Raw genomic sequence first — 21,487 nt, 5'->3', positions numbered from 1 at the left:
CTTCACTTTTTATTTTTAACATTGAATTGAATTTTACTCTTAAACAATAGTAAAAGTTCTTAATTGAGTCAAGTCTCAATTTCTCTTGCATTTATTCTACAAATAACCAAAATCATGTTCCTACTTATCAACAGTAAATGTAAAGTATAAGTATTGTATCATTTATTTGACTCTAACCATAACCTCAGCCAAGTATTACCTACCTCTAAGCCAGCCAGTCGATCTCTCAAGGATTGTACTTCTTGAAGTTTCTGTTTATTGTCAGCCTCTAGGATGGTCTTGGCCTAAAGAAAAAAACACTATTAATTATAAATTACATAACCTATGTATTCATTACAACTAATGTGGTTTGGTTTTGAATGATAATACAGTGACATCTTGATAATATTATTCTATGCTTCAGATTTGAAACAAATTACTACATGTATTAATATCAATGTTTAAATAAATTTTCAATTTCCATAATGCATATTTTTAGTATTTTTAATAAACATTTATACAAAGTAGGTGGTATGTCAGGAATTGATCATTTTGTGTTCAGATTCAAATATAACATTTATCTACATGAATCTCAGAAATCAACCTATATCTTGTGATAGTTTCCAAACAAAGAATATTTCATAGATAGATAGAAAGATTGATAGTTTATTAACGTCTTACCATTTATATACACAATACAATATTTACATACTGACCTTTCTCAATGGTTCCAGTTGTTGAAGAGTAGATCCTAGTTGTGTATTTAAAGTTTCTGATTCCCTGAAAATTTAAAAGGATTTGTGCAAATCAATTTTCATAAATTGAATGTTAATTGCTGATTTTTTTCAATACATTATAAAATTGAAATAAAAAGTAAATAGTTCGAACTTCAAAAATCTTTTTGAGTCATTTCAGTAAGAATTCTATTTAAACATACATTTATCATTTTTCTATTGTATATACATTAAAATATGTGCGTTTCAATTGTGATCAAATTGTATGTCAGTTTTCTGTAGAAAATAATTCTATCAATACTCACCTTTGTAGGTCTTCATATTTCTTGAAGAAATCTTCATGTCTCTTAGTTTGAACATCATAATGTATCTTGTTAAGGAAACTTTCATTCAGAACATTAACTATCAGGACTATGGTGACAGTAGACCAAAAGTTAAGAATGTTTTTTTTTTTTAAATATTGTAAAATTTATGTAATAGCAGAGTTTAAAAAATATCACAAAAAATTACTTCAAAGCACATGACATGACACTAATGTGTCTCTAAATTAACATAAAAAAACATAAATTACAAAAAATATGTAAGTCTTATACAGGTTATAGCTTGTTGTTTGGTGTGAGCCAAGGCTACGTGTTGAAGGCCGTACATTGACCTATAATGGTTTACTTTTTTTTTAAATTGCCATTTGGATGGAGATTTGTCTCATTGGCACTCACACCACATCTTCCTATATCTATGTTCATCAAAATTTGTCACTGCTTCTTCCTACCTAAATCTGACTATACATGTATCATAAAAGTTGCAAAAAGAACTTCATTTTGTTTTGCATGAGAGTTCTTTAATCATTTCATCCCAAACAAAACATTTATTTTGTTACCCCATATGTGATTATTTGCATATCAATGCAGATATAAAGGCATTTTATCCAATATTTCATTGAAAGTGGCCAGTTACTGATACAGATGAACTAACAGTGTACGTCTTCATATTCTAATATCACTGTACCAAATCAAAATATAATATTACAGCATCTAAAATCATTAATAATGTGTGTTTATACACTAATAAACAGCATCTAAAATCATTAATAATGTGTGTTTATACACTAATAAACAGCATCTAAAATCATTAATAATGTGTGTTTATACACTAATAAACAGCATCTAAAATCATTAATAATGTGTGTTTATACACTAATAAACAGCATCTAAAATCATTAACAATGTGTGTTTATACACTAATAAACAGCATCTAAAATCATTAATAATGTGTGTTTATACACTAATAAACAGCATCTAAAATCATTGTTATGTGTGTTTATACACTAATAAACAGCAAGGTGAGCAACTGCTAACATTTTACGCCTTCTTTGCTTTTAACAGAAAGGAAATAAATATACCAAACCCTATGGAAGCAGACAATTGAAACTTGATAAGCACATAGTTAAGTTTACCAATAATAAATTTTGTGCCAATTTTTAGAAGCTTTTTGTAATTGGTAAGAACAAAAGAAGAAAGTGCAACAAAACTTCATCAATGTTAATGTACATAATCATACATATAACTGGCAACTAGGAAGTAAAATAGTAAGGGATCTGAAAATGTGTCACAGGATACAGCTTACAAATATAAAGAGTTGACTTGAGGATAGAGTAAAACCAGTATATCACGCTATTTACAGAGTGCGGGTATAATCTGGACATAAATAACAAAAGGATATCATCACACTTAGACTTGTACTTCTTTATCAGCAAACTGAAGTAGAAAAATAATTATTTGTTAATGATTTCCTCATATGCTACTTGAATACAAATCATAGTAAGGTTTCGTAACAAAATCCCACAAAAATAAGCTGCTGCTGGTTAAGTCAGAATAAAGACATAATAGATACATATTTATGTGTCAGCACCAAGTCAGTGGTTGTCATATATGTGACTGTCATAGGTCATGTAGGTCATATCTGAATATTTTTTGTTATTTAAGCAATTTAATGTTGATCTTCTATCTTGATTACTTATCTTTTATGGACTTTAGATGTCTAGAGATTGAAAAATAGTTTAGATGACCTTCTATTGATAAAGACAGTAGTGTATGTTGCCCTCTTGATAATATTTTTTTTTTATTCTGTTGTTTGATTGCTGTCTCCTTGACACACAACCCATATCTCCTTTTATTGATGAATATGATAAAAAGTAAAATGACAGAAATAGAGTAAAAAAATTAATTAATTGCTTATAATCTGCATGTTTTATATTTGTTTATGCATAAAATTTCTTATTTTTACCTGTATATAAATATTTTTTTCCCCTTTAAATTACATTACTTTATTGATGTCTCAAGTGAATGCAACTTTTCATCAGTTTTTCCATTTGTACTCAGTAAACAAAGCTTATTTTAATATTGTATTTAAGACAGTTTGAGGTGTTGAACTTACTCTGTAGATATAATCTTCTTTTTAAGAGTGCTGTAATTCAAGGCATGTTCATCTTGCAATTTTTTTAATTCCTGTAAGAAGAAATGAAAATGTTAGACAGTGTGAATTTAATGTAAAAAGTGTACATGTACAAATGTACAATGTATGTAAATATCTCTGAAGAATTTCGGAGAGTATATATCCTGGCATTGACCTGAAGAAATGGTATATCAGCATCTATATATAACTTCAAAGATAACAGCATCAGGGTAAAATTAATCCTCAGAAATTTTTTATTGAATAAGGATAAAAATTATACTTTTTAAAGAGCAAGATTCTGTTTTTAGAGACAATCAATAAACATCATTTATTTTTGTTTTTAGTTCCTTTAATTAAGATGATGGGTATACAGTACTGTAGACATTGGTAGTAATAAAATGCATGGTAGGACTTAAATCGAAAAAAAACCCCAAAGAATATGCCCGACATAATAATAAGTATCAATCTGTAAAGGAAGTTTCCTAAAGACTTTGTATTCACCAGGGCTCACACTACTTCAGAATTATAGGGAGAACAAAGAATATGCCCGACATAATAATAAGTATCAATCTGTAAAGGAAGTTTCCTAAAGACTTTGTATTCACCAGGGCTCACACTACTTCAGAATTATAGGGAGAACAAAGAATATGCCCGACATAATAATAAGTATCAATCTGTAAAGGAAGTTTCCTAAAGACTTTGTATTCACCAGGGCTCACACTACTTCAGAATTATAGGGAGAAGTGACTTCTCTTTTTGAAACTGATAGGGAGAAGTGGTGAGATTTGAAAGAGAAGTGCTCATTAGTGCGGTGCGCTACAATGTTTTGATTTTACTGTAGTATAAACAGTCATTTGTAAATAATGTTCTTTTTATATTGTTCAATTCATATCTGAGTATACAAATAAAGTAACATTTCAAATTAAAAGTTGTTTAAATTTTACTATTAAAGGTCCTTGTGAGAAACTACCAACTAAATATCTAGCACTAAAAAAATTTTTTTTTTAAAAGGTAAAGAAATTATAATATATCAATTACAATTTAATTAAAAACTATCTTGTGTATGAAATTCAGTGTTTCTCATCAAAAGATATATAAAGGTAAGCTGGGTCATAATATATTGATATTAGTGTAATAGTCTAAGAGTTAAGCAACTTTACAATAGTTTACAACAATCCATATAAATTATAGGGAATTATATACACCAATCAATGATGAGTTTATTTAGATGTAACCAAAAGTCTTTTAATGTGTGTGGAATGCGTAATTTTTCTTTTTGGGATCAATATTCTCCTGTCAGCTGTTCCATCCGTGCCTTCCTGGTAATTTTTGAAAAAAAATGGATTTCGGTCATAGCTGATCCGTTTCCCATCCGTAGTTTAGAAATCGGTCATGATCAATGGCAGACGGTTGCAAGAAAATTTACAAAAATAAACGATGTTTGACAAGTCATTTGGAAAGGATCATGACGTTTTTAATGCAATAAATGGATTGAACATTTACTGGAGGCAACTGTTATCAGGTTTTAATGAAGTAACAAACTTATTTTGCAGCCGAAAGTTAGGTTGATGTACGTTTTCGAGTAACAAGCACCGGAACTTTCGGAAGTGCACGAAGTGACAAGAAGTTGTAATTTTATTAAATAACTTGCTACACACGGCAACCAGATGCTCCACAGGGCGTAGCTTTATACGACCGCAGAGGTTGAACCCTGAATGGTTGGGGCAAGTATGGACACAACATTCAAGCTGGATTCAGCTCTAAATTTGGATTGTGATTAAATAGTTGACACAGTATAGGTTTCTGACACAGAATGAATGTGTTCTAATGAACTTAAAATTTTTGTTTTCTCTTAGAGCAATTCACTATGCTGTTGAATATTAATCCTCTGAAAAAAATGTTTGAAGCAATTTTCTTTTTATGAACTTTCAAATGAGAAAAATTAAACCCAATTTTTTTAATCACATCCCCCTTTCCCTTATTCCAAAACTAATCTCAATTAAAATTTCTAATGGAGTTTGCAACAATAACTACTCATTTAAATACATCATAAAATATTAAGATGTAAACAAAACTTCTTGTTATCACTGAATGGTAAAGATTATTTTAATTTATCAGTTGGTAGTAAAAAGTGAATATACATTGTATATTGTATATAACAAAGATTTAAGTTGATTCTGGACAAAGAAAGATAACTCCAATTTAAAAAAAATCTTGCTATTGCACAATATTGTGCAATTAGATATTTCTTGCCATTGCCCAATACTGTGCAATTGAAAAGACTTCCTATTGCACAAAACTTAATATAATAATTTAAGATCCTGATTTGGACCAACTTGAAAACTGGGCCCATAATCAAAAATCTAAGTACAAGTTTGGATTCAGCATATCAAAGAACCCCAAGATTTCAATTTTTGTTAAAATCAAACTAAGTTTAATTTTGGACCCTTTGGATTTTAATGTAAACCAATTTGAAAACAGGACCAAAAATGAAGAATCTACATACACAGTTAGATTTGGCATAACAAAGAACCCCATTTATTCAATTTTTGATGAAATCAAACAAAGTTTAATTTTGGACCCCGATTTGGACCAACTTGAAAACTGGGCCAATAATCAAGAATCTAAGTACATTTTTAGATTCAGAATATCAAAGAACCCAACCAATTCATTTTTTGTCAAAATCAAACTAAGTTTAATTTTGGACCCTTTGGACCTTAATGAAGACCAATTTGAAAACGGGACAAAAAGTTAAGAATCTACATACACAGTTAGATTCGGCATATCAAAGAACCCAAATTATTCAATTTTGATGAAATCAAACAAAGTTTAATTCTGTTGGGACCAAAACTCCCAAAATCAATACCAACCTTCCTTTTATGGTCATTAACCTTGTGTTTAAATTTCATAGATTTCTATTTACTTATACTAACGTTATGGTGCGAAAACCAAGAAAAATGCTTATTTGGGTCCCTTTTTGGCCCCTTATTCCTAACCTGTTGGGACCTAAACTCCCAAAATCAATAACAACCTTCGTTTTGTGGTCATTAACATTGTGTTTAAATTTCATTGATTTCTATTTACTAAAACTAAAGTTATTGTGCGAAAACCAATAATAATGCTTATTTTGGCCCTTTTTTGGCCCCTAATTCCTAAACTTTTGAAACCAAAACTTGCAAAATCAATCCCAACCTTTCTTTTGTCTTTTGGTCATAACCTTGTGTCAAAATTTCATAGATTTCTATTAACTTAAACTAAAGTTATGGTGCGAAAACCAAGAAAATGCTTATTTGGGCCCTTTTTGGCCCCTAATTCCTAAAATGTTAGGACCAAAACTCCCAAAATCAATACCAACCTTCCTTTTGTGGTCATAAACCTTGTGTCAAAATTTCATAGATTTCTATTAACTTAAACTAAAGTTATGGTGCGAAAACCAAGAAAATGCTTATTTGGGCCCTTTTTGGCCCCTTATTCCTAAAATGTTTGGACCAAAACTCCCAAAATCAATACTAACCTTCCTTTTGTGGTCATAAACCTTTTGTTAAAATTTCATAGATTTATATTCACTTTTACTAAAGTTAGAGTGCGAAAACTAAAAGTATTTGGACGACGACAACGACGACGCCAACGTGATAGCAATATACGACGAAATTTTTTTCAAATTTTGCGGTCGTATAAAAACAATGCTTCAACCTCTTTTCATAAGATAATGAATAGTTTATGTCTGAATTTCTTTAATTACCAATAAAAAGTTGTTGTTTCATCAACTTGGTAAAAATTGAAAATGTCCGATGACGGAAGCGACTAAAAGCGAGTATCGTAAACAACAGGGCGACTTGTCTTCGCTTTTGGGGGTCGGGGAAAGCGAAGTGACGGTCAAGAAAGCGACTTCTTTGCCCAAGTCGCCTGGTAGCGTGAGCCCTGTTCACTATTCCCATTGACGACCCAAGTTCTGTGGTATTGGATGACCTATATAACTACATTAATATATACAAAATGTATGAACATCCATAACAAAAAATAATTACATGCACAGCAAATCTAATCAAAAGCTTTAGAATGCTTAGTGGAAATCAGCATGTCACAAAACAAGAACACTAAAAGCTCTTATAACTGACAATCAACCAAACTGCTTTTTTTTTCATTCAGGGGATATAGTCTTTGACAAGATAATTACCTGTTTAAGACTTTTACACTGATCACACCATATATGATTTTCTTGCAAATCGAAATCCTGAAATCCCAATGGCTGAGATAAACCAAGTTCTGACGAAGACCTGTGATTCTCATTCTCCATTCTTCTTAATAGCAACCAAATATTTCACTGTCTTTACATCAAGTTACATGCAATCTAGAACTGCTCAGTAAGCTTCGATGTCTGTGTGGTTCCATGAGGAAGAAAAAGGGAGATTTTCTACTATGAGTATGAAACTGAAAATGTATCCTTATTTTTTTCACATGTAGTTAAACTTGCATATGATGTAATGTTTTCATAAATAGTTTGTGGTTTTTCCACGTGAGGGAAACGTTTAAGAGTTCTTTCTGAGAGGGAAACAGGTTCTAAGATTTATACGAGAAGTCAAGCTTTTCTATACGTAATGAATGATAGATTCGGAGAATGACAATGGTTGTCAGTACAAGATAAGACTGTTTTCCTTGATCCCACCAGAATAACGTAAACATTTCGTCTGTAACTTGTCCTTTTCAACACCGGAAATATCAATATTTTACAAGGTGTGTATAAAAGAAAGAATGAATAAAAGAAAGATTTATTTTCAATCTAAAATCAATATTTCTTTCACAATTTATATGTAGGTTCTAAATAGCTTAATTAAATTTTCTGACATTAACCAATCACATTAAAAAAATTGAGATTTACAAATGAATGATTTTTTAAAAAGATACTCCCAAGAAAATCCGTCTCAAGTGAATTCGTCCCACGTTGATTCGGCCCCCAAGTTGATTCGACCTATGTCATAGTCATAATAAATGTTGAATAATATATTGTTCGTGGTCTAGTGATTAAGACCGAATCCATGACAAATCATTCAACTTGAAAATCGTCCCACTTTTTAACCAGCTCGCCCCACTTGATTGACAGTTAATATTATAACATTGATAAAAAACATGCCAAGAAATTGCCTCCGTTGAAATTCTGCAAAAATCCGATAGAGCAAATTACATGGATGACTAATATTGACCTGGTATATGAACGTGTTCTAATCAACACCTACATAAAGGTTAGAAATCAATTATTCATGAATGAAATTAAATCTGTATCTTCTAATGGGTGCCGTAGGAGGTCCACCGAAATTTTTAGCTAGGACTTCTTGGCATGTTTTTGTTTTATTCAAACATCACACATAATGTTCTATGCATTAGGCCAAAAAGATAATCCTGGAAGCCTTTTTGATGACAAATTATAATAAAGGTAAAATAAACGAACTGTAAACGGGGACATTTTGTGTTTCACCGGATTCCAACACCGTACAATAAAAAGCTGATGAATGGAAGATATCGTAACTACTATAAAGTAATAAAAATGCTAAATTTCTTTTCATGGCCACAAGTTTTAATGAGAAAAGATTGTTTAAAACACCATTGTTCAAACTATCAAAAATCTGTGCTATTCAATAATCATTAATGAATACATAGTTTTCCACAAATATTTTGAAATGTTATTTACTAGTTTTTGTTGATGTTTATAAAGGATGTACACCTCTGAGGGGACAAAAAATTCTAGAATTAAACTTTAAAAAATCATATGGTGGTGCACTTCTTTTTTGCAAAGGCCCTTTGGAAATGCATAATTTTGATGATTTTCCATCGATTTTTACATATTTTTGGGCTATTAGCGTGAAAAAAATCACTGTTCCATAATTATAAGCTCACCTGAGCCTGAAGGGCCAAGTGAGCTTTTCCCATCACTTGGCGTCCGTCGTCCGTCGTCGTCCTGCGTCCGCCGTTAACTTTTACAAAATCTTCTCCTCTGAAACTACTGGGCCAAATTAATCCAAACTTGGCCACAATCATCATTGGGGTATCTAGTTTAAAAAATGTGTCCGTAGACAAAGCCAACCAACCAAGATGGCCGCCATGGCTAAACATAGAACATAGGGGTAAAATGCAGTTTTGAAAAGTGGGAAGAAGACTGGCTGATTGTTTTTTACATCCTGACAAATGTACAGTGCTCACTGCCTCAAGCAAAACAAAAATACTATCAAACACGACTACATCCTTCACAGCCATACCATAGAGTCTGTTTCCTCCGCTAAATATCTTGGAATAACATCGCAATCCGACTTAAAATGGACCCAGCATACAAACAACATCATTAATTGGTAATCAGCTAATAAAAGCCTAGGCTTTCTCTGAAAAAGAAATATAAAAACATCTATCACAAACATTAAGTCACAGGCGTATCTAGCACTTGTCCGACTAAAACTAGAATATGCTTGTTCGGTTTGGAACCTTCAGATGCTGAACAATGCAATAAACTTCAGATGGTTCAACGTCGGACTGCTAGATATGCCTGTAATGGTTATCGCAACACCAGTAGCGTTGCAGAAATGCTCAATTCTCTAAATGGGCTTACCTTACAACAACGCAGACTTAAAACTAGACTTATAATTTTGTATAAAATTGTTCACCATATTGTCACTGTACCATCAGAACTACTCATACCAAAAGACAGTAGAACTCGACAATTTCATCCACAAACTTACAGAAACCTACTCACATTTAAAGACTGTTCAACATTTTTATTTTTTCCGTATAATATTACACAATGGAATGTACTACCTCCAATGGTAGTAGTACTTTCTCCCACTCTAAATAATTTTAGAGAACAGTTGAAATTATACTGTTCTCTACAAAATAGAACAGTAAACCAAGTATAGGTATTTAACCACATATAAAAAAGAAGATGTGGTATGATTGCCAATGAGACAACTATCCACAAAAGATCAAGATGACACAGACATTAACAACTATAGGTCACCGTTCGGCCTTCATCAATGAGAAAAGCCCATACCGCAGAGTCAGCTATAAACGGCCCCGATAAGACAATGTAAAACAATTCAAACGAGAAAACTAACGGCCTTATTTGATCTTATTTATGTAAAAAAAAAATGAACGAAAAACAAATATGTAACACACAAACAAACGACAACCACTGAATAACAGGCTCCTGATGACTAACATGTCATGTTAGTATTTGTTTATTTTTGGCGCTATTGTTTTGCGGTGCCACGATTTCCCGAGAAATACAAGAACCTTTATAATATCCCCAAAACAAACTGATAAATCCCGATAACATGAATTTTATTTTGCAACGTTATGCTACTTTTAACAATACTAGAACACACTGCTGGCCAGCGAATTCGCGGTCATTTAGATAGAGCTTGGCTGAAAGTATGTAAACTGTGGTAGGGAGAATTTTTGAGAAAAATAATTTGTGTCTGGAGAATTTCAGTATAAGATTTCATGTCTGGAGAATTTTAGAGAAGGTATCAAAATTCATAGGTACTTGGAAACAGTTTAATCCCTCTCTCTTCTTTCCAAAGTCCGTTATTCTTGCTTTTATGTATACTATGAACACTCGTATACAATAAATAAAGTGTAATTGATTTCATCATTTCTTCTCCTAGGCGATCACTGAGCTATATTATATAGAGAGTCTCTATAATGCGATGATTATTGTTTATGTGCAAGTTTCTATCCGAAAGTCTGACTTAAAAGCGAAATCGCGTGCATTTTAACTTCTAGGATGTATTTTTTGTAAAAGATTTCATGTCGGTAGAATATAAACAAGAGTGATATCTATTATTTAGTGATCATTATAACCAAATTCAGTCATCTGTATATAATATAATTAATTGTTTCCCTATGTTTTAAGGTGTAAATAGTTGCTCAAACTATACCCTTTGGGTAGTGCTCCACATTTAATGGAGGAAAATACAAGAAACTGAACTGAACTGCACACACTGAAATGTCTCGCCTTCTTTACTAATCATTGATATTATGTTGATAGTCCTAAGTATAAAGCTTTATTACAACTGTCACATAAACGTGACATTAACCTAGACAACTAAACAAAGACCAATGAACCATGATAATGAGGTCAAAGTCAGATAAACCACGTCAGGGGGACATGTACAGCTAACAATACTTCCATAAAACAAATATAGTTGACCTAATACTTATAGTTTAAGAGAAAAATAGACCAAAACACAAAAACTTAACACTGAGCAATGAACCGTGAAAATGAAGTCAATGTCAAATAAAACCTGCGCGACTAATATATATAGATCATAAAATATTCCAATACATTTAATATAGTTGACCTATGGTGTATAGTATCAGATAAAAAGACCAAAACTGAAAAACTTAACTTTGACCACTGAACCATGAAAATGAGGTCAAGGTCAGATGACATCTGTCCGCTAGACATGTTCACCTTACAATCATTCCATACAAGTAATATAGTAGACCTATTGCATAAAGTATGTGAAAAACAGACCAAAACACAAAAACTTAACTATAACCACTGAACCATGAAAATGAGGTCAAGGTCAGATGACACCTGCCAGTTGTATAACAAGATGGTATTTGCTATAAGTTTATTAACTGCTGCATAAGTCGATGTGTCCAATACAATAAAATACACAAATATATATACAGAATATAAACAGCGTCAAGGTTTATATTAACTTGACTATTATAGTTTTAATTCTAAAGATACAGGGATGAATATCTATTAAGTTGACTCTAATTGACATGTTTTGACCAACCTGGAAATTGATGTTCGAAGAATACACGTATGTCCAGTGTTATAACTAATTGTTATTGCTATATGTCACCACCTGGTCTGCATGTAAACATGTTATATGCAACCCAGCGGTCAATTGAACAACCTTTTACAAGGTCATGATTTACTTAATAGATATTCCCCTGTATTTATTTTATTCAATTTAATAAACATTTTAAGAATATATAATCATCAATATAAATATAAATATATTTTATATATATTTATATATATATTTTTTGCCTATCATATTGTCACAGTTGGACATGTACTCCTAACAGTCCTTCCATACACCGAATATACTATAGCCCTATTGCTTATAGTATCTGAGATATGGACTTGACCACAAAAACTTAACCTTGTTCACTGAGCCATGAAATGAGGTCGAGGTCAAGTGAATACTGTCTGACGGGCATGAGGACCTTGCAAGGTACGCACATACCAAATATAGTAATCGTTTTACTTATAATAAGAGAGGATTCAACATAACAAAAACACTTTTTTTCAAGTGGTCACTGAACCATGAAAATGAGGTCAAGGACATTGGACACGTAACTGACGGAAACTTCGTAACATGAGGCATCTATATACAAAGTATGAAGCATCAAGGTCTTCCACCTCCTAAAATATAAAGCTTTTAAGAAGAGAGCTAACACCGCCGCAACCGCCGGATGACTATCCCTATGTCGAGCTTTCTGCAACAAAAGTTGCAGGCTCGACAAAAATGATATGAAAAGTCATATAGGTAAATGAAGACTGTGCCAGGACAACATTTTCAAGACCTCTTTCTTTTTCAAAGTCCGTTATTATTTAGTTTTCTGCTATATTCCATTATTTTCACGTTTCTGTATACTATGATCATACGTATCTACATCATAAATATTAAATATTAACTGGGATTATTGTCTTCTCCATGGCGATCACTGCGATATTATATAGAGGGTCTCTGTATATTATAGCAGCAAAAAGCTGCATATTAATCATTAAAGTATACATGCAGATATAAAATGCGAAAATAGTTGTCCTGTCCCCGTCGGAGTACCTTATGTGTTAAAACTGACACTGCTTTAACACATAGTAGTCTCAGGTTATAACCGAGGACCGAGGACATTGGACATGTGACTGACGGAAAGTTCGTAACATGAGGCATCTATATACAAAGTATGAAGCATCCAGGTCTTCTACCTTCTAAAATATAAAGCTTTTAAGAAGTGAGCCGCCGCCGGATCACTATCCCTATGTCGAGCTTTCTGCAACAAAAGTTGCAGGCTCGACAAAAATCTTCTCCTCTGAAACTAATGGGCCAAATTAATCCAAAATTGTCCACAATCATCATGGGGGTATCTGGTTTAAAAAATATGTCCGGTGACCCGGCCAACCAACCAAGGTGGCTGCTATGGCTAAAAATAGAACATATGGGTAAAATACAGTTTTTGGCTTAAAACTCAAAAACCAAAGCATTTAGTGTAAATCTGACAGGAGGTGAAATTGTTGATCAAGTGAAGATCTATCCCTGGATATTTCAGATGAATCGGATAACGGGTTGTTAGGGTTGCTGACCCTGAATTGGTAATTTTAAGGGAATTTTGCTGTTTTTTGTTAATATTTTGAATATTTTTATAGATAGAGATAAACTGTAAACAGCAATAATGTACAGCAAAGTAAGACCTAAAAATAAGTCTACATGACCAAAATGGTCAATTGACCCCCTATGGAGTAATTGTCCTTCATATTCATTTTTTAACAATTTTCATAAAATTTGTAAATTTTCACTAACATTTTCCACTGAAACTACTGGGCCAAGTTCATTATAGATAGAGAGAATTGTAAGCAACAAGATTGTTAGTAAAGTAAGATCTACAAACACGTCACCATCACCAAAACACAATTTTGTCATAAATCCATCTGCTTCCTTTGTTTAATATTCACATAGACTAAGGTGAGCGACACAGGCTCTTTAAGAGCCTCTAGTTTTATATAAATAACTAAAATAAGGCCGTTATTTTTCTTGCTTGATGGTTTTACATTGCTTTTACGGGGAATTTTCTACATACATACTATGTGGAATAGGCTTTGCTCATTGTTGAAGGCCATACGATAACCTATAGCTGTTAATTTCTGTGTCATTTTGGTTTCTTGTAAACAGTTGTCTCATTGGCAATCAGACCACATCTTCTTTATTTATACTAACCAAGTAAACTAAACATTGACCAATAAACCATGAGGTCAAGGTCAGATAAACCATGCCAGGCAGACATATACAAATCTCAATTCTGCCATTAAACAGATTCAATTGAACTATTGCTTATAGTTTAAGAAAAACGGACAAAAACACAAAAAAAGTTATACTGAGCAATGACAGTGAAAATGAGGTCAAGGTTAAATATAACCTGCAACACTGACATGTGCATCATAAAATATTTCCATTCACCAAATATAGTTGACCCAAAAACTTAACTTTGACCACTGAACCATGAAATTGAGGTCAAGGTCAGATGAAACCTACCAGCTAGCCATGTATAACTTGCAATCATTCCTAATCCATATACCAATAAAGGGCTGCGCTTTAGCGCATGATACGCCCACTGCTCTAAAAGACGGGCGTATAAGTTATTGTCCCAAAATGGGAAAATCCCCCCTTTTTTATTAGCATAAAAATTCATTACAAGGAAATGTGAAATCTGAAATTTATAAAAATTGAAAGGGAGCTTACATCAATAGATATAAACAATTCACCAAAGTTTCATGGACATTGGTGAAAGCCTTTTTGAGTTATTGTCCGAAGTGTTAGAAATCCCCCTTTTTTTATGAATAAAGCCCCATAAATCCAAAACTTAAAATCTGAAATTTATAAAATTGAAAAGGAGCTTACATCAATAGATATAAACAATTCACCAAAGTTTCATGGACATTGGTGAAAGCCTTTTTGAGCAATTGTCCGAAGTGTTGAAAATCCCCCCTTTTTTATGAATAAAGCCCCATAAATCCAAAACTTAAAATCTGAAATTAAAAAAAAACGAAAGGGAGCTTACGTCAATAGATATAAAAAATTCACTTAAGTTTTATGGAAATTGGTGAAAGTGTTTTTGAGTTATTGTCCAAGGTGTGGACGACGGACGGACAACGGTATACCATAATACGTCCCGTCTAAAAGACGGGCGTATATAAATAGTAAACCTATTGCTTACATACAGCATAAGAAAAACAGACCAAAACGCAAAAACTCAACTGTAAACACTGAACCATGAAAATGAAGACAAGGTCAGATGACACCTGCCAGTTAGACATTTACACCTCAACAAAAAACATTTTGCTTAGTTCTTTGAGTTCAAAGTCAGATATATTGAAGATTTCCTGTTCCTCTTTAACCAAATTGTCAGTCAATCAGTTCTTACATTCCATATACCCTATTGAGCTTGTGATGAAGGATACTACAGAAAACAAGATGTTTGCTTCATATCTTGACCTTTACTTTGATATTGACACAGATTGACGCCTTCAAACCCAATTTTTTTTTTAAAAGGATGAATTTAACTTTTTAATAAACACTTTCCGCATGTCTGAATAGTACTATCTATTTAGTACCATCATATAATGTGCACATATCTCAATTAATACCTTAAGCTCATGCATGTTGAGTCAGTACAGACTTCATTAATAGGGGTATACTCCTGACTACTTAAAACAGGCCTCAGAGTTCAAAGGGATTTTAAACTTATTAGTCGGCCACAAACATCATGGCAAAAGTTGAAGAGCAATGTATGACAAACAATTTGCTACAAAACACTACATAGGAATCTAAAGATCAACACGACCCTAACTGAAAACCAGGGGTTATCTCAAGTGCCCACGGAAGGTTTAGCAGATTTTGTTCTAATTGTGACACCTGAGTGATGAACGTGGAAATTTAGATTTGGTGACATGTACTAAATTATGAGGAAGAACTAGCAACTAAAATAGACACAAAATAAGTGTTTATATGAACATATCAAGAGTAATGTTACCTTTATATGGTGTGACCCAACTCACTAGCAACATCTTTTTGCAAACTACAAATATATATTGCCAATAACCCAGACAGCTAGTAGGGTACTGGATTTTAATATTTATTAAAAGAATATACAATAATACAACTCATAAGCATAAGCATAAATAAAATCAAAACAATTATTAATAAGAAAATGTTTTTGAGAAAGAAAGAAATGTCAAAATCGTTATCGACAATTGTGCAGGTCAGGAAAAACCAACTAAAACGAGTGAACTCGTGTAAAAAAGTTGGAAACCTGTGTCTAAACCTATGCTTTGATGGTATTAAAAAAAATATTCCATATTTTAAATAATAATTAAACAAAAACTTAACACTTCTTAACAAGTTTTCTTGCTGTTCCTTGAAATGAGGGAAACTTTTGCATCATAATTCAAAATGCATAAATGACACTACCTGCCTCCCTAATGTTTTTATAAAAATTAACCAGTGCACATGTTCATGCTGTCTGGTTGTTATAAAAAAACAAGAAAACTATTGTCCAGCTTGCACAATATACTTGAGGCATATACATACACTTTTAATTGGATACAAACAAAATAAGCGGTAGTTTGGTGAAATTTAAATTGTTACTGCGAAGCAGAGAGGAGCATAAGTTAAGGATTAAAATAAGCTAGAAGTATTGATGATTGTTCAAGATATTTTATATCTAATACATGTATTTAAAAAATGATGTGAAATGGCTGACTCAGACTTTTACCTTCTAATTAGCATTGGCATTCTTTGGGTCTAAAATCTTAAGAAAAGAAATATAGAATCTGTGTAGATTTTGGTAAATGACCTTTTATGAACTTTTGAAGTCTTAAATATGAAAAGAAAAGTGGGTGATATAGTGCAAAATAATTTACACTGTATCATAGGAAGAAATCAATTAGGAGTTCAAAAATAACAATCTGACAAAAATTCCTAAATCTGACGTGACTGCTTCTCTATAAGAGTTTCAAATTTCATGAATTTTATTTCATCACTAGAAAATCAAAATTCATATGATGTAATCTTGGAAAACATAAAGTTTCATAAAAGTTTGACATAGTAATCAATTTGGAATTATAAGCAGCTCATACCTATATATACATTTTCATATTACAATCCTAGCACAAAAAGAACATTTTTAACAAATACTAAGTTTAATTCATCAAATTTGACACTGGAAATCTATTTGTAATAGCATATTGTATTTATATATATGTAAAATTTTATTTGTGTATATACATGTAAATGCATTTTGATTACAATCTCAGCACTGTTTTGATTTTTTTTAACAAAAACAATGTTTTTCTCATAATGGATTATTCCCCTTTTTTATTGTTACTTATCACTAAGTATCATAAGCTTTAACAATGACAAAAAAGAGAATAGATATAAAAAAAAATTGATAACTTTGTGTTAAAACAAAGGAAAATAGATATCTTTGTTCACAAATTATGATATTTTAATTTGCATACAGATAAAATAAAACTAAATACAATGAAAACATGCAATAAGGTTTGTTTGCCAGATACAGAGCTCATGCATCAATGAAACAGTTTTTTTACATTATGTTTGTTATGATAAATGAACTATTTCATACTATTTGGTGCCATATACAGTACCTTATGTTTCTATTCAAATCTATATGGTGTTATTTGAAATAAGTATAAATAGTAAAATCTAACTGGTGTCATATTAAGTACTTTATGCTTCTGTTCAAATCTATTTTGTGCCACATTTTAAAAGTACTTTGTTTCTAAAAAAAATCAATTACTAGGTGCCTTATAATTACTTTTATTTCAAGGATATTATGATTATTTATTATTACAAATGTTAATAAACAAACTAGCTGATAATGTTGCACAATTTGTTCTTATGAATTCATAAAATTCATTGCCAATATCAATTCTAAATACTAGTAGTAATTCCCCAACAATATTAAAAATTGTCAACTATTTGAATGAATGCTTGTTGGTGACAAACTCATTATTAAAAGGGACTTGATTTCTGTAATAATGTATATGCTTCTCTTTATTTTTATATATTTCTCTCAAAATTATCCACTGTCACTCCTTCATTGTATATATGTTATTGTAGTTTCTCTTTAATTTGTTGCCATAACCATTTATTGTCAATGCATTAGTGCTAATACAATTATCTTATCTTTAATAAGAAGATTAATTGATTGGTGTTTAAAGCCACTATAAACTCTGTTGCCTTCCTTAAAGGACAGTGCAGAGAAGACAGAAGGTAGAAAGTTTGAGTTGAACACCTGCTACCTGGATAATGCATATCAAATTTCTTTTTTTTATTTGAATGATCTATAAAAGATTCATTTATGATAATTGTAAATCATTTATGACAATATGTCAGAGATTGTTGGAGTATTTAACGATGTTTGCATGTTCAAATTTCTAGGACACCTTCATCAGAATAAGAACTACAGATGAGTACAAAATGGTGAAAAGATATTTTGCACTTCAAAGTGTCAACAGGGGAATAATCATAAATAGAATATGAAAGTAGGTATGAAGGTAAACTTTAAAAAGAATGTAAAATAAAATTTGTTTAAAAGTGTTTAATTAATTTTGCAGAGGTACATGCTTCCAATTGGCTTCGCTCAGAGTTACATGCCTCTAATTGGGACCGCTGTGCCAGTGGTACATTACTTCCAATTGGCGTTAGCAGACAGAGATTTATATGCACTGCTTCCAATTGGCTTCGCAAGGACAGAGGGTACACTCCCAATTAGCTTCACTAAGAGGTACATGCTTCCAATTGGCTTCGCTCAGACAACCGTACATACTTCTTCAAGTGTTGAATTGGTACGGGACTGCAAGTCTGTACTATTTCCAGTGTAGGGAATGATACATAATTACAAGTAAATTGTCGTCCAAATTTATAAAAAAAAACATATTTTATTTAACAGTCTTGATCCAGTTAACTTTCACATCTACTTTCACTCCCTATTTTTAATTTCTCCTGACGGTGACATTGTGAAATACAAGTTTTCTCTTCAGGCTTTAGTAAACCTCTGTAGTTTCAGTTCTGATGAAGGTGCAGTAGGAACCAAACTATGTCTATCTTATCAAATCACTGCAACAATCCCTAAAATCTTGTTCTTATGAATCATTTTATTCTGTGATTTATCAAAACCCAACCCTTCATACATGAATCACTTTCAGATTATATCGTATTGGATTTTTGGATTGATTGATTGTTGGTTGCTTTACGTCTAGTGTCATATATTTGCATGCATGTTCAGGACAAAGTTTTGGATAGAAGATGAAGATGGACAAATAAACAAACGTTATCCTCTTAAACGTAATTACAAATTAAACAAAGAAAAATCTTATCTTTCAGGTTCCTTTAACTAATATTTATGTTAGATTTCAAAATATCATTTAAAAAATTGAAATGGTTGTCCGAGGGGAGGGGCTATTTTTTAAATCACACTTAAATATTTCATGAATGGGCAAACTAGAAATGTTGCAAAAATCTTGTCAATTTAAAACAAACTAGAAATGACACATCAGATAAAATAAAAAGGTTGATACAATAAAACTAAATGAAATTACATAAATGAATAATCATTACAACTGTATGAAAATACCTATATACCTTATTAACAAAGGGAACATTACACACTAAAGATTCAACGAAAGCAAGCCAGAAATCTAGCTAATATGTCCATTTTAAGTTGCTTAAGAGCAAAAACAATATATTCAGTTTTGTCTTGATTTACTAACTGTAAGAACTCATCTATGCAATTATATCTGTCAAACCGGCCTCTAGTCTTTAGTTCATTCAGGATAAACCCCATTATCTTCAGCATAGAAATATATATAAGTTCATATTGTGACTTCTGCCGATTTCATCAATACATTTTAAAAAACACATAGAGTACATTTACAATCCTAGTAGAGAGCCTTGTGATAACCCTAATGAGCCTTTTAGCTGAATGTGCAAGGGTTGTTTAGCCAGTCAAGGTCGTTAAAAACTTCCATTTGTTGTAGAGAGCCTTGTGATAACCCTAATGAGCCTTTTAGCCGAATGTGCAAGGGCTGTTTAGCCAGTCAAGGTCGTTAAAAACTTCCATTTGTTGTAGAGAGCCTTGTGATAACCCTAATGAGCCTTTTAGCTGAATGTGCAAGGGCTGTTTAGCCAGTCAAGGTTGTAAAAACTTCCATTTGTTGTAGAGAGCCTTTCGGAACACCAAAATGTAGCTGCATATCATCATTATCAATATTTATTAGAGATCAGTTATGTTCTGTTGTTTCAGTAACATCTTGTCCATGAAAGGTCATTATCAGATATTCTGTAGGAGTATTCAAGTATTCAAGATGTTCAATCAGAATCAGCTGGTCAATGACTTCAAATGCAGCAGATAAGTCTATAACATTACAAGAAAAGCACAACAGTTGTTATCAAGTGCTAGCACAATGTTGTGATGATCTTTATTGAAAGCTGTGTCCTTTCAATGTAAACATGCACGGTAGGCTAACTATATGTCAACATTAAGACAAAATTAATCTGAATTCTTTTATGCAGCCATAGTAATAATGGTAATGATAGGCTGAAAAAGAATTAAGACACTTTCAATTTTTCTGGCATATTATATAGCTAATGTCTTTATTTCAGAGATTTAAATTGGGAATTACAAACAAAGGTTAAGTTTTCATCAAATATTCTTTAAAGTGATCCATATTATACATATTGAACAGCAGGGTTTTATAACCAAGAAAAAAACTTTAACTAAATTAACAAACTTTGGATAACATAAGAAAGAGACACTTCCTTGAATAATTTGTTTTGCCTTTCTAAATCTTGGCACATCTTTTCAAAAGACGTTAGATTGTAAAGACTATAAAAACCCTGATCATGTATATGTTCTTGAAATACAAACAATTTATGCTTCTTTTTGTAACTTCATTGGGGTGTAAAGCGTTGGCCGAAGTACATTTTGTTTCCGCTTTTCGTTCTTACTAGAGTGCACACGGTCAACACTTTTACAACCCTATGAAGTTACAAAAAGAAGCATTCAATACTTATAATTACATTTTTTAGCAAGGATCACGATTTTTATCAAGTTTTTATTTATTTAGCTGTGCATTTTATAGAGGGACCTTGTGTCATCATGAATGATAAATTTTATTGTGTAATGAAGTTGCTTAAGGAATAACGCAATATATAAATCTTTGTAACAGCAATTTCTTACCTTAAAAGTCAATGTCAATGGCCATTTCCAACATAAATCCTTATGGACAAGCTGTAATGCTGTACCCTGGAATATGAAATGTCTTGGTCAATCAAAATTGTCTATAATACCTCTGTTGGTATATTTATGTACATGATATAGAAATAAGTGATTTATAATTTTTCAAGGTAAAAGGAGAAACACATCAATGTGACAACATCCCAACAACAAAACACATAACATCTATGTAATCAATTGAAATCTTTAAAACATTTAGGCCTTTGTTAGTCTTGTTTTATTTT

The 21,487-nt window shown here is 31.8% G+C and overlaps 1 protein-coding gene across 1 annotated transcript in view; it reads right to left on the bottom strand.

Annotated features, from left to right (window-relative positions):
* Nucleotides 1–7,888, bottom strand: part of LOC134712821 (myosin-4-like) — a 40,400-nt gene extending 32,512 nt beyond the window's left edge. Inside the window, exons 1-6 of the mRNA XM_063574743.1 lie at nucleotides 7,342–7,888; nucleotides 3,147–3,217; nucleotides 2,433–2,467; nucleotides 1,019–1,079; nucleotides 696–759; nucleotides 204–284 (exon numbers count right to left, since the gene is read on the bottom strand). Coding sequence (XP_063430813.1) covers nucleotides 204–284; nucleotides 696–759; nucleotides 1,019–1,079; nucleotides 2,433–2,467; nucleotides 3,147–3,217; nucleotides 7,342–7,461 — 432 coding nt within the window. The 5' untranslated portion in view covers nucleotides 7,462–7,888. The remainder of the gene's footprint in view (nucleotides 1–203; nucleotides 285–695; nucleotides 760–1,018; nucleotides 1,080–2,432; nucleotides 2,468–3,146; nucleotides 3,218–7,341) is intronic.
* Nucleotides 7,889–21,487: the final 13,599 nt, after the last annotated feature.

This window comes from Mytilus trossulus, chromosome 3 (genome assembly GCF_036588685.1).
Source record: "Mytilus trossulus isolate FHL-02 chromosome 3, PNRI_Mtr1.1.1.hap1, whole genome shotgun sequence".
Taxonomy (NCBI): domain Eukaryota; kingdom Metazoa; phylum Mollusca; class Bivalvia; order Mytilida; family Mytilidae; genus Mytilus; species Mytilus trossulus.
Note: the sequence above shows the minus strand (reverse complement) of the source record. Positions and strands in the feature narration are given on the sequence as shown.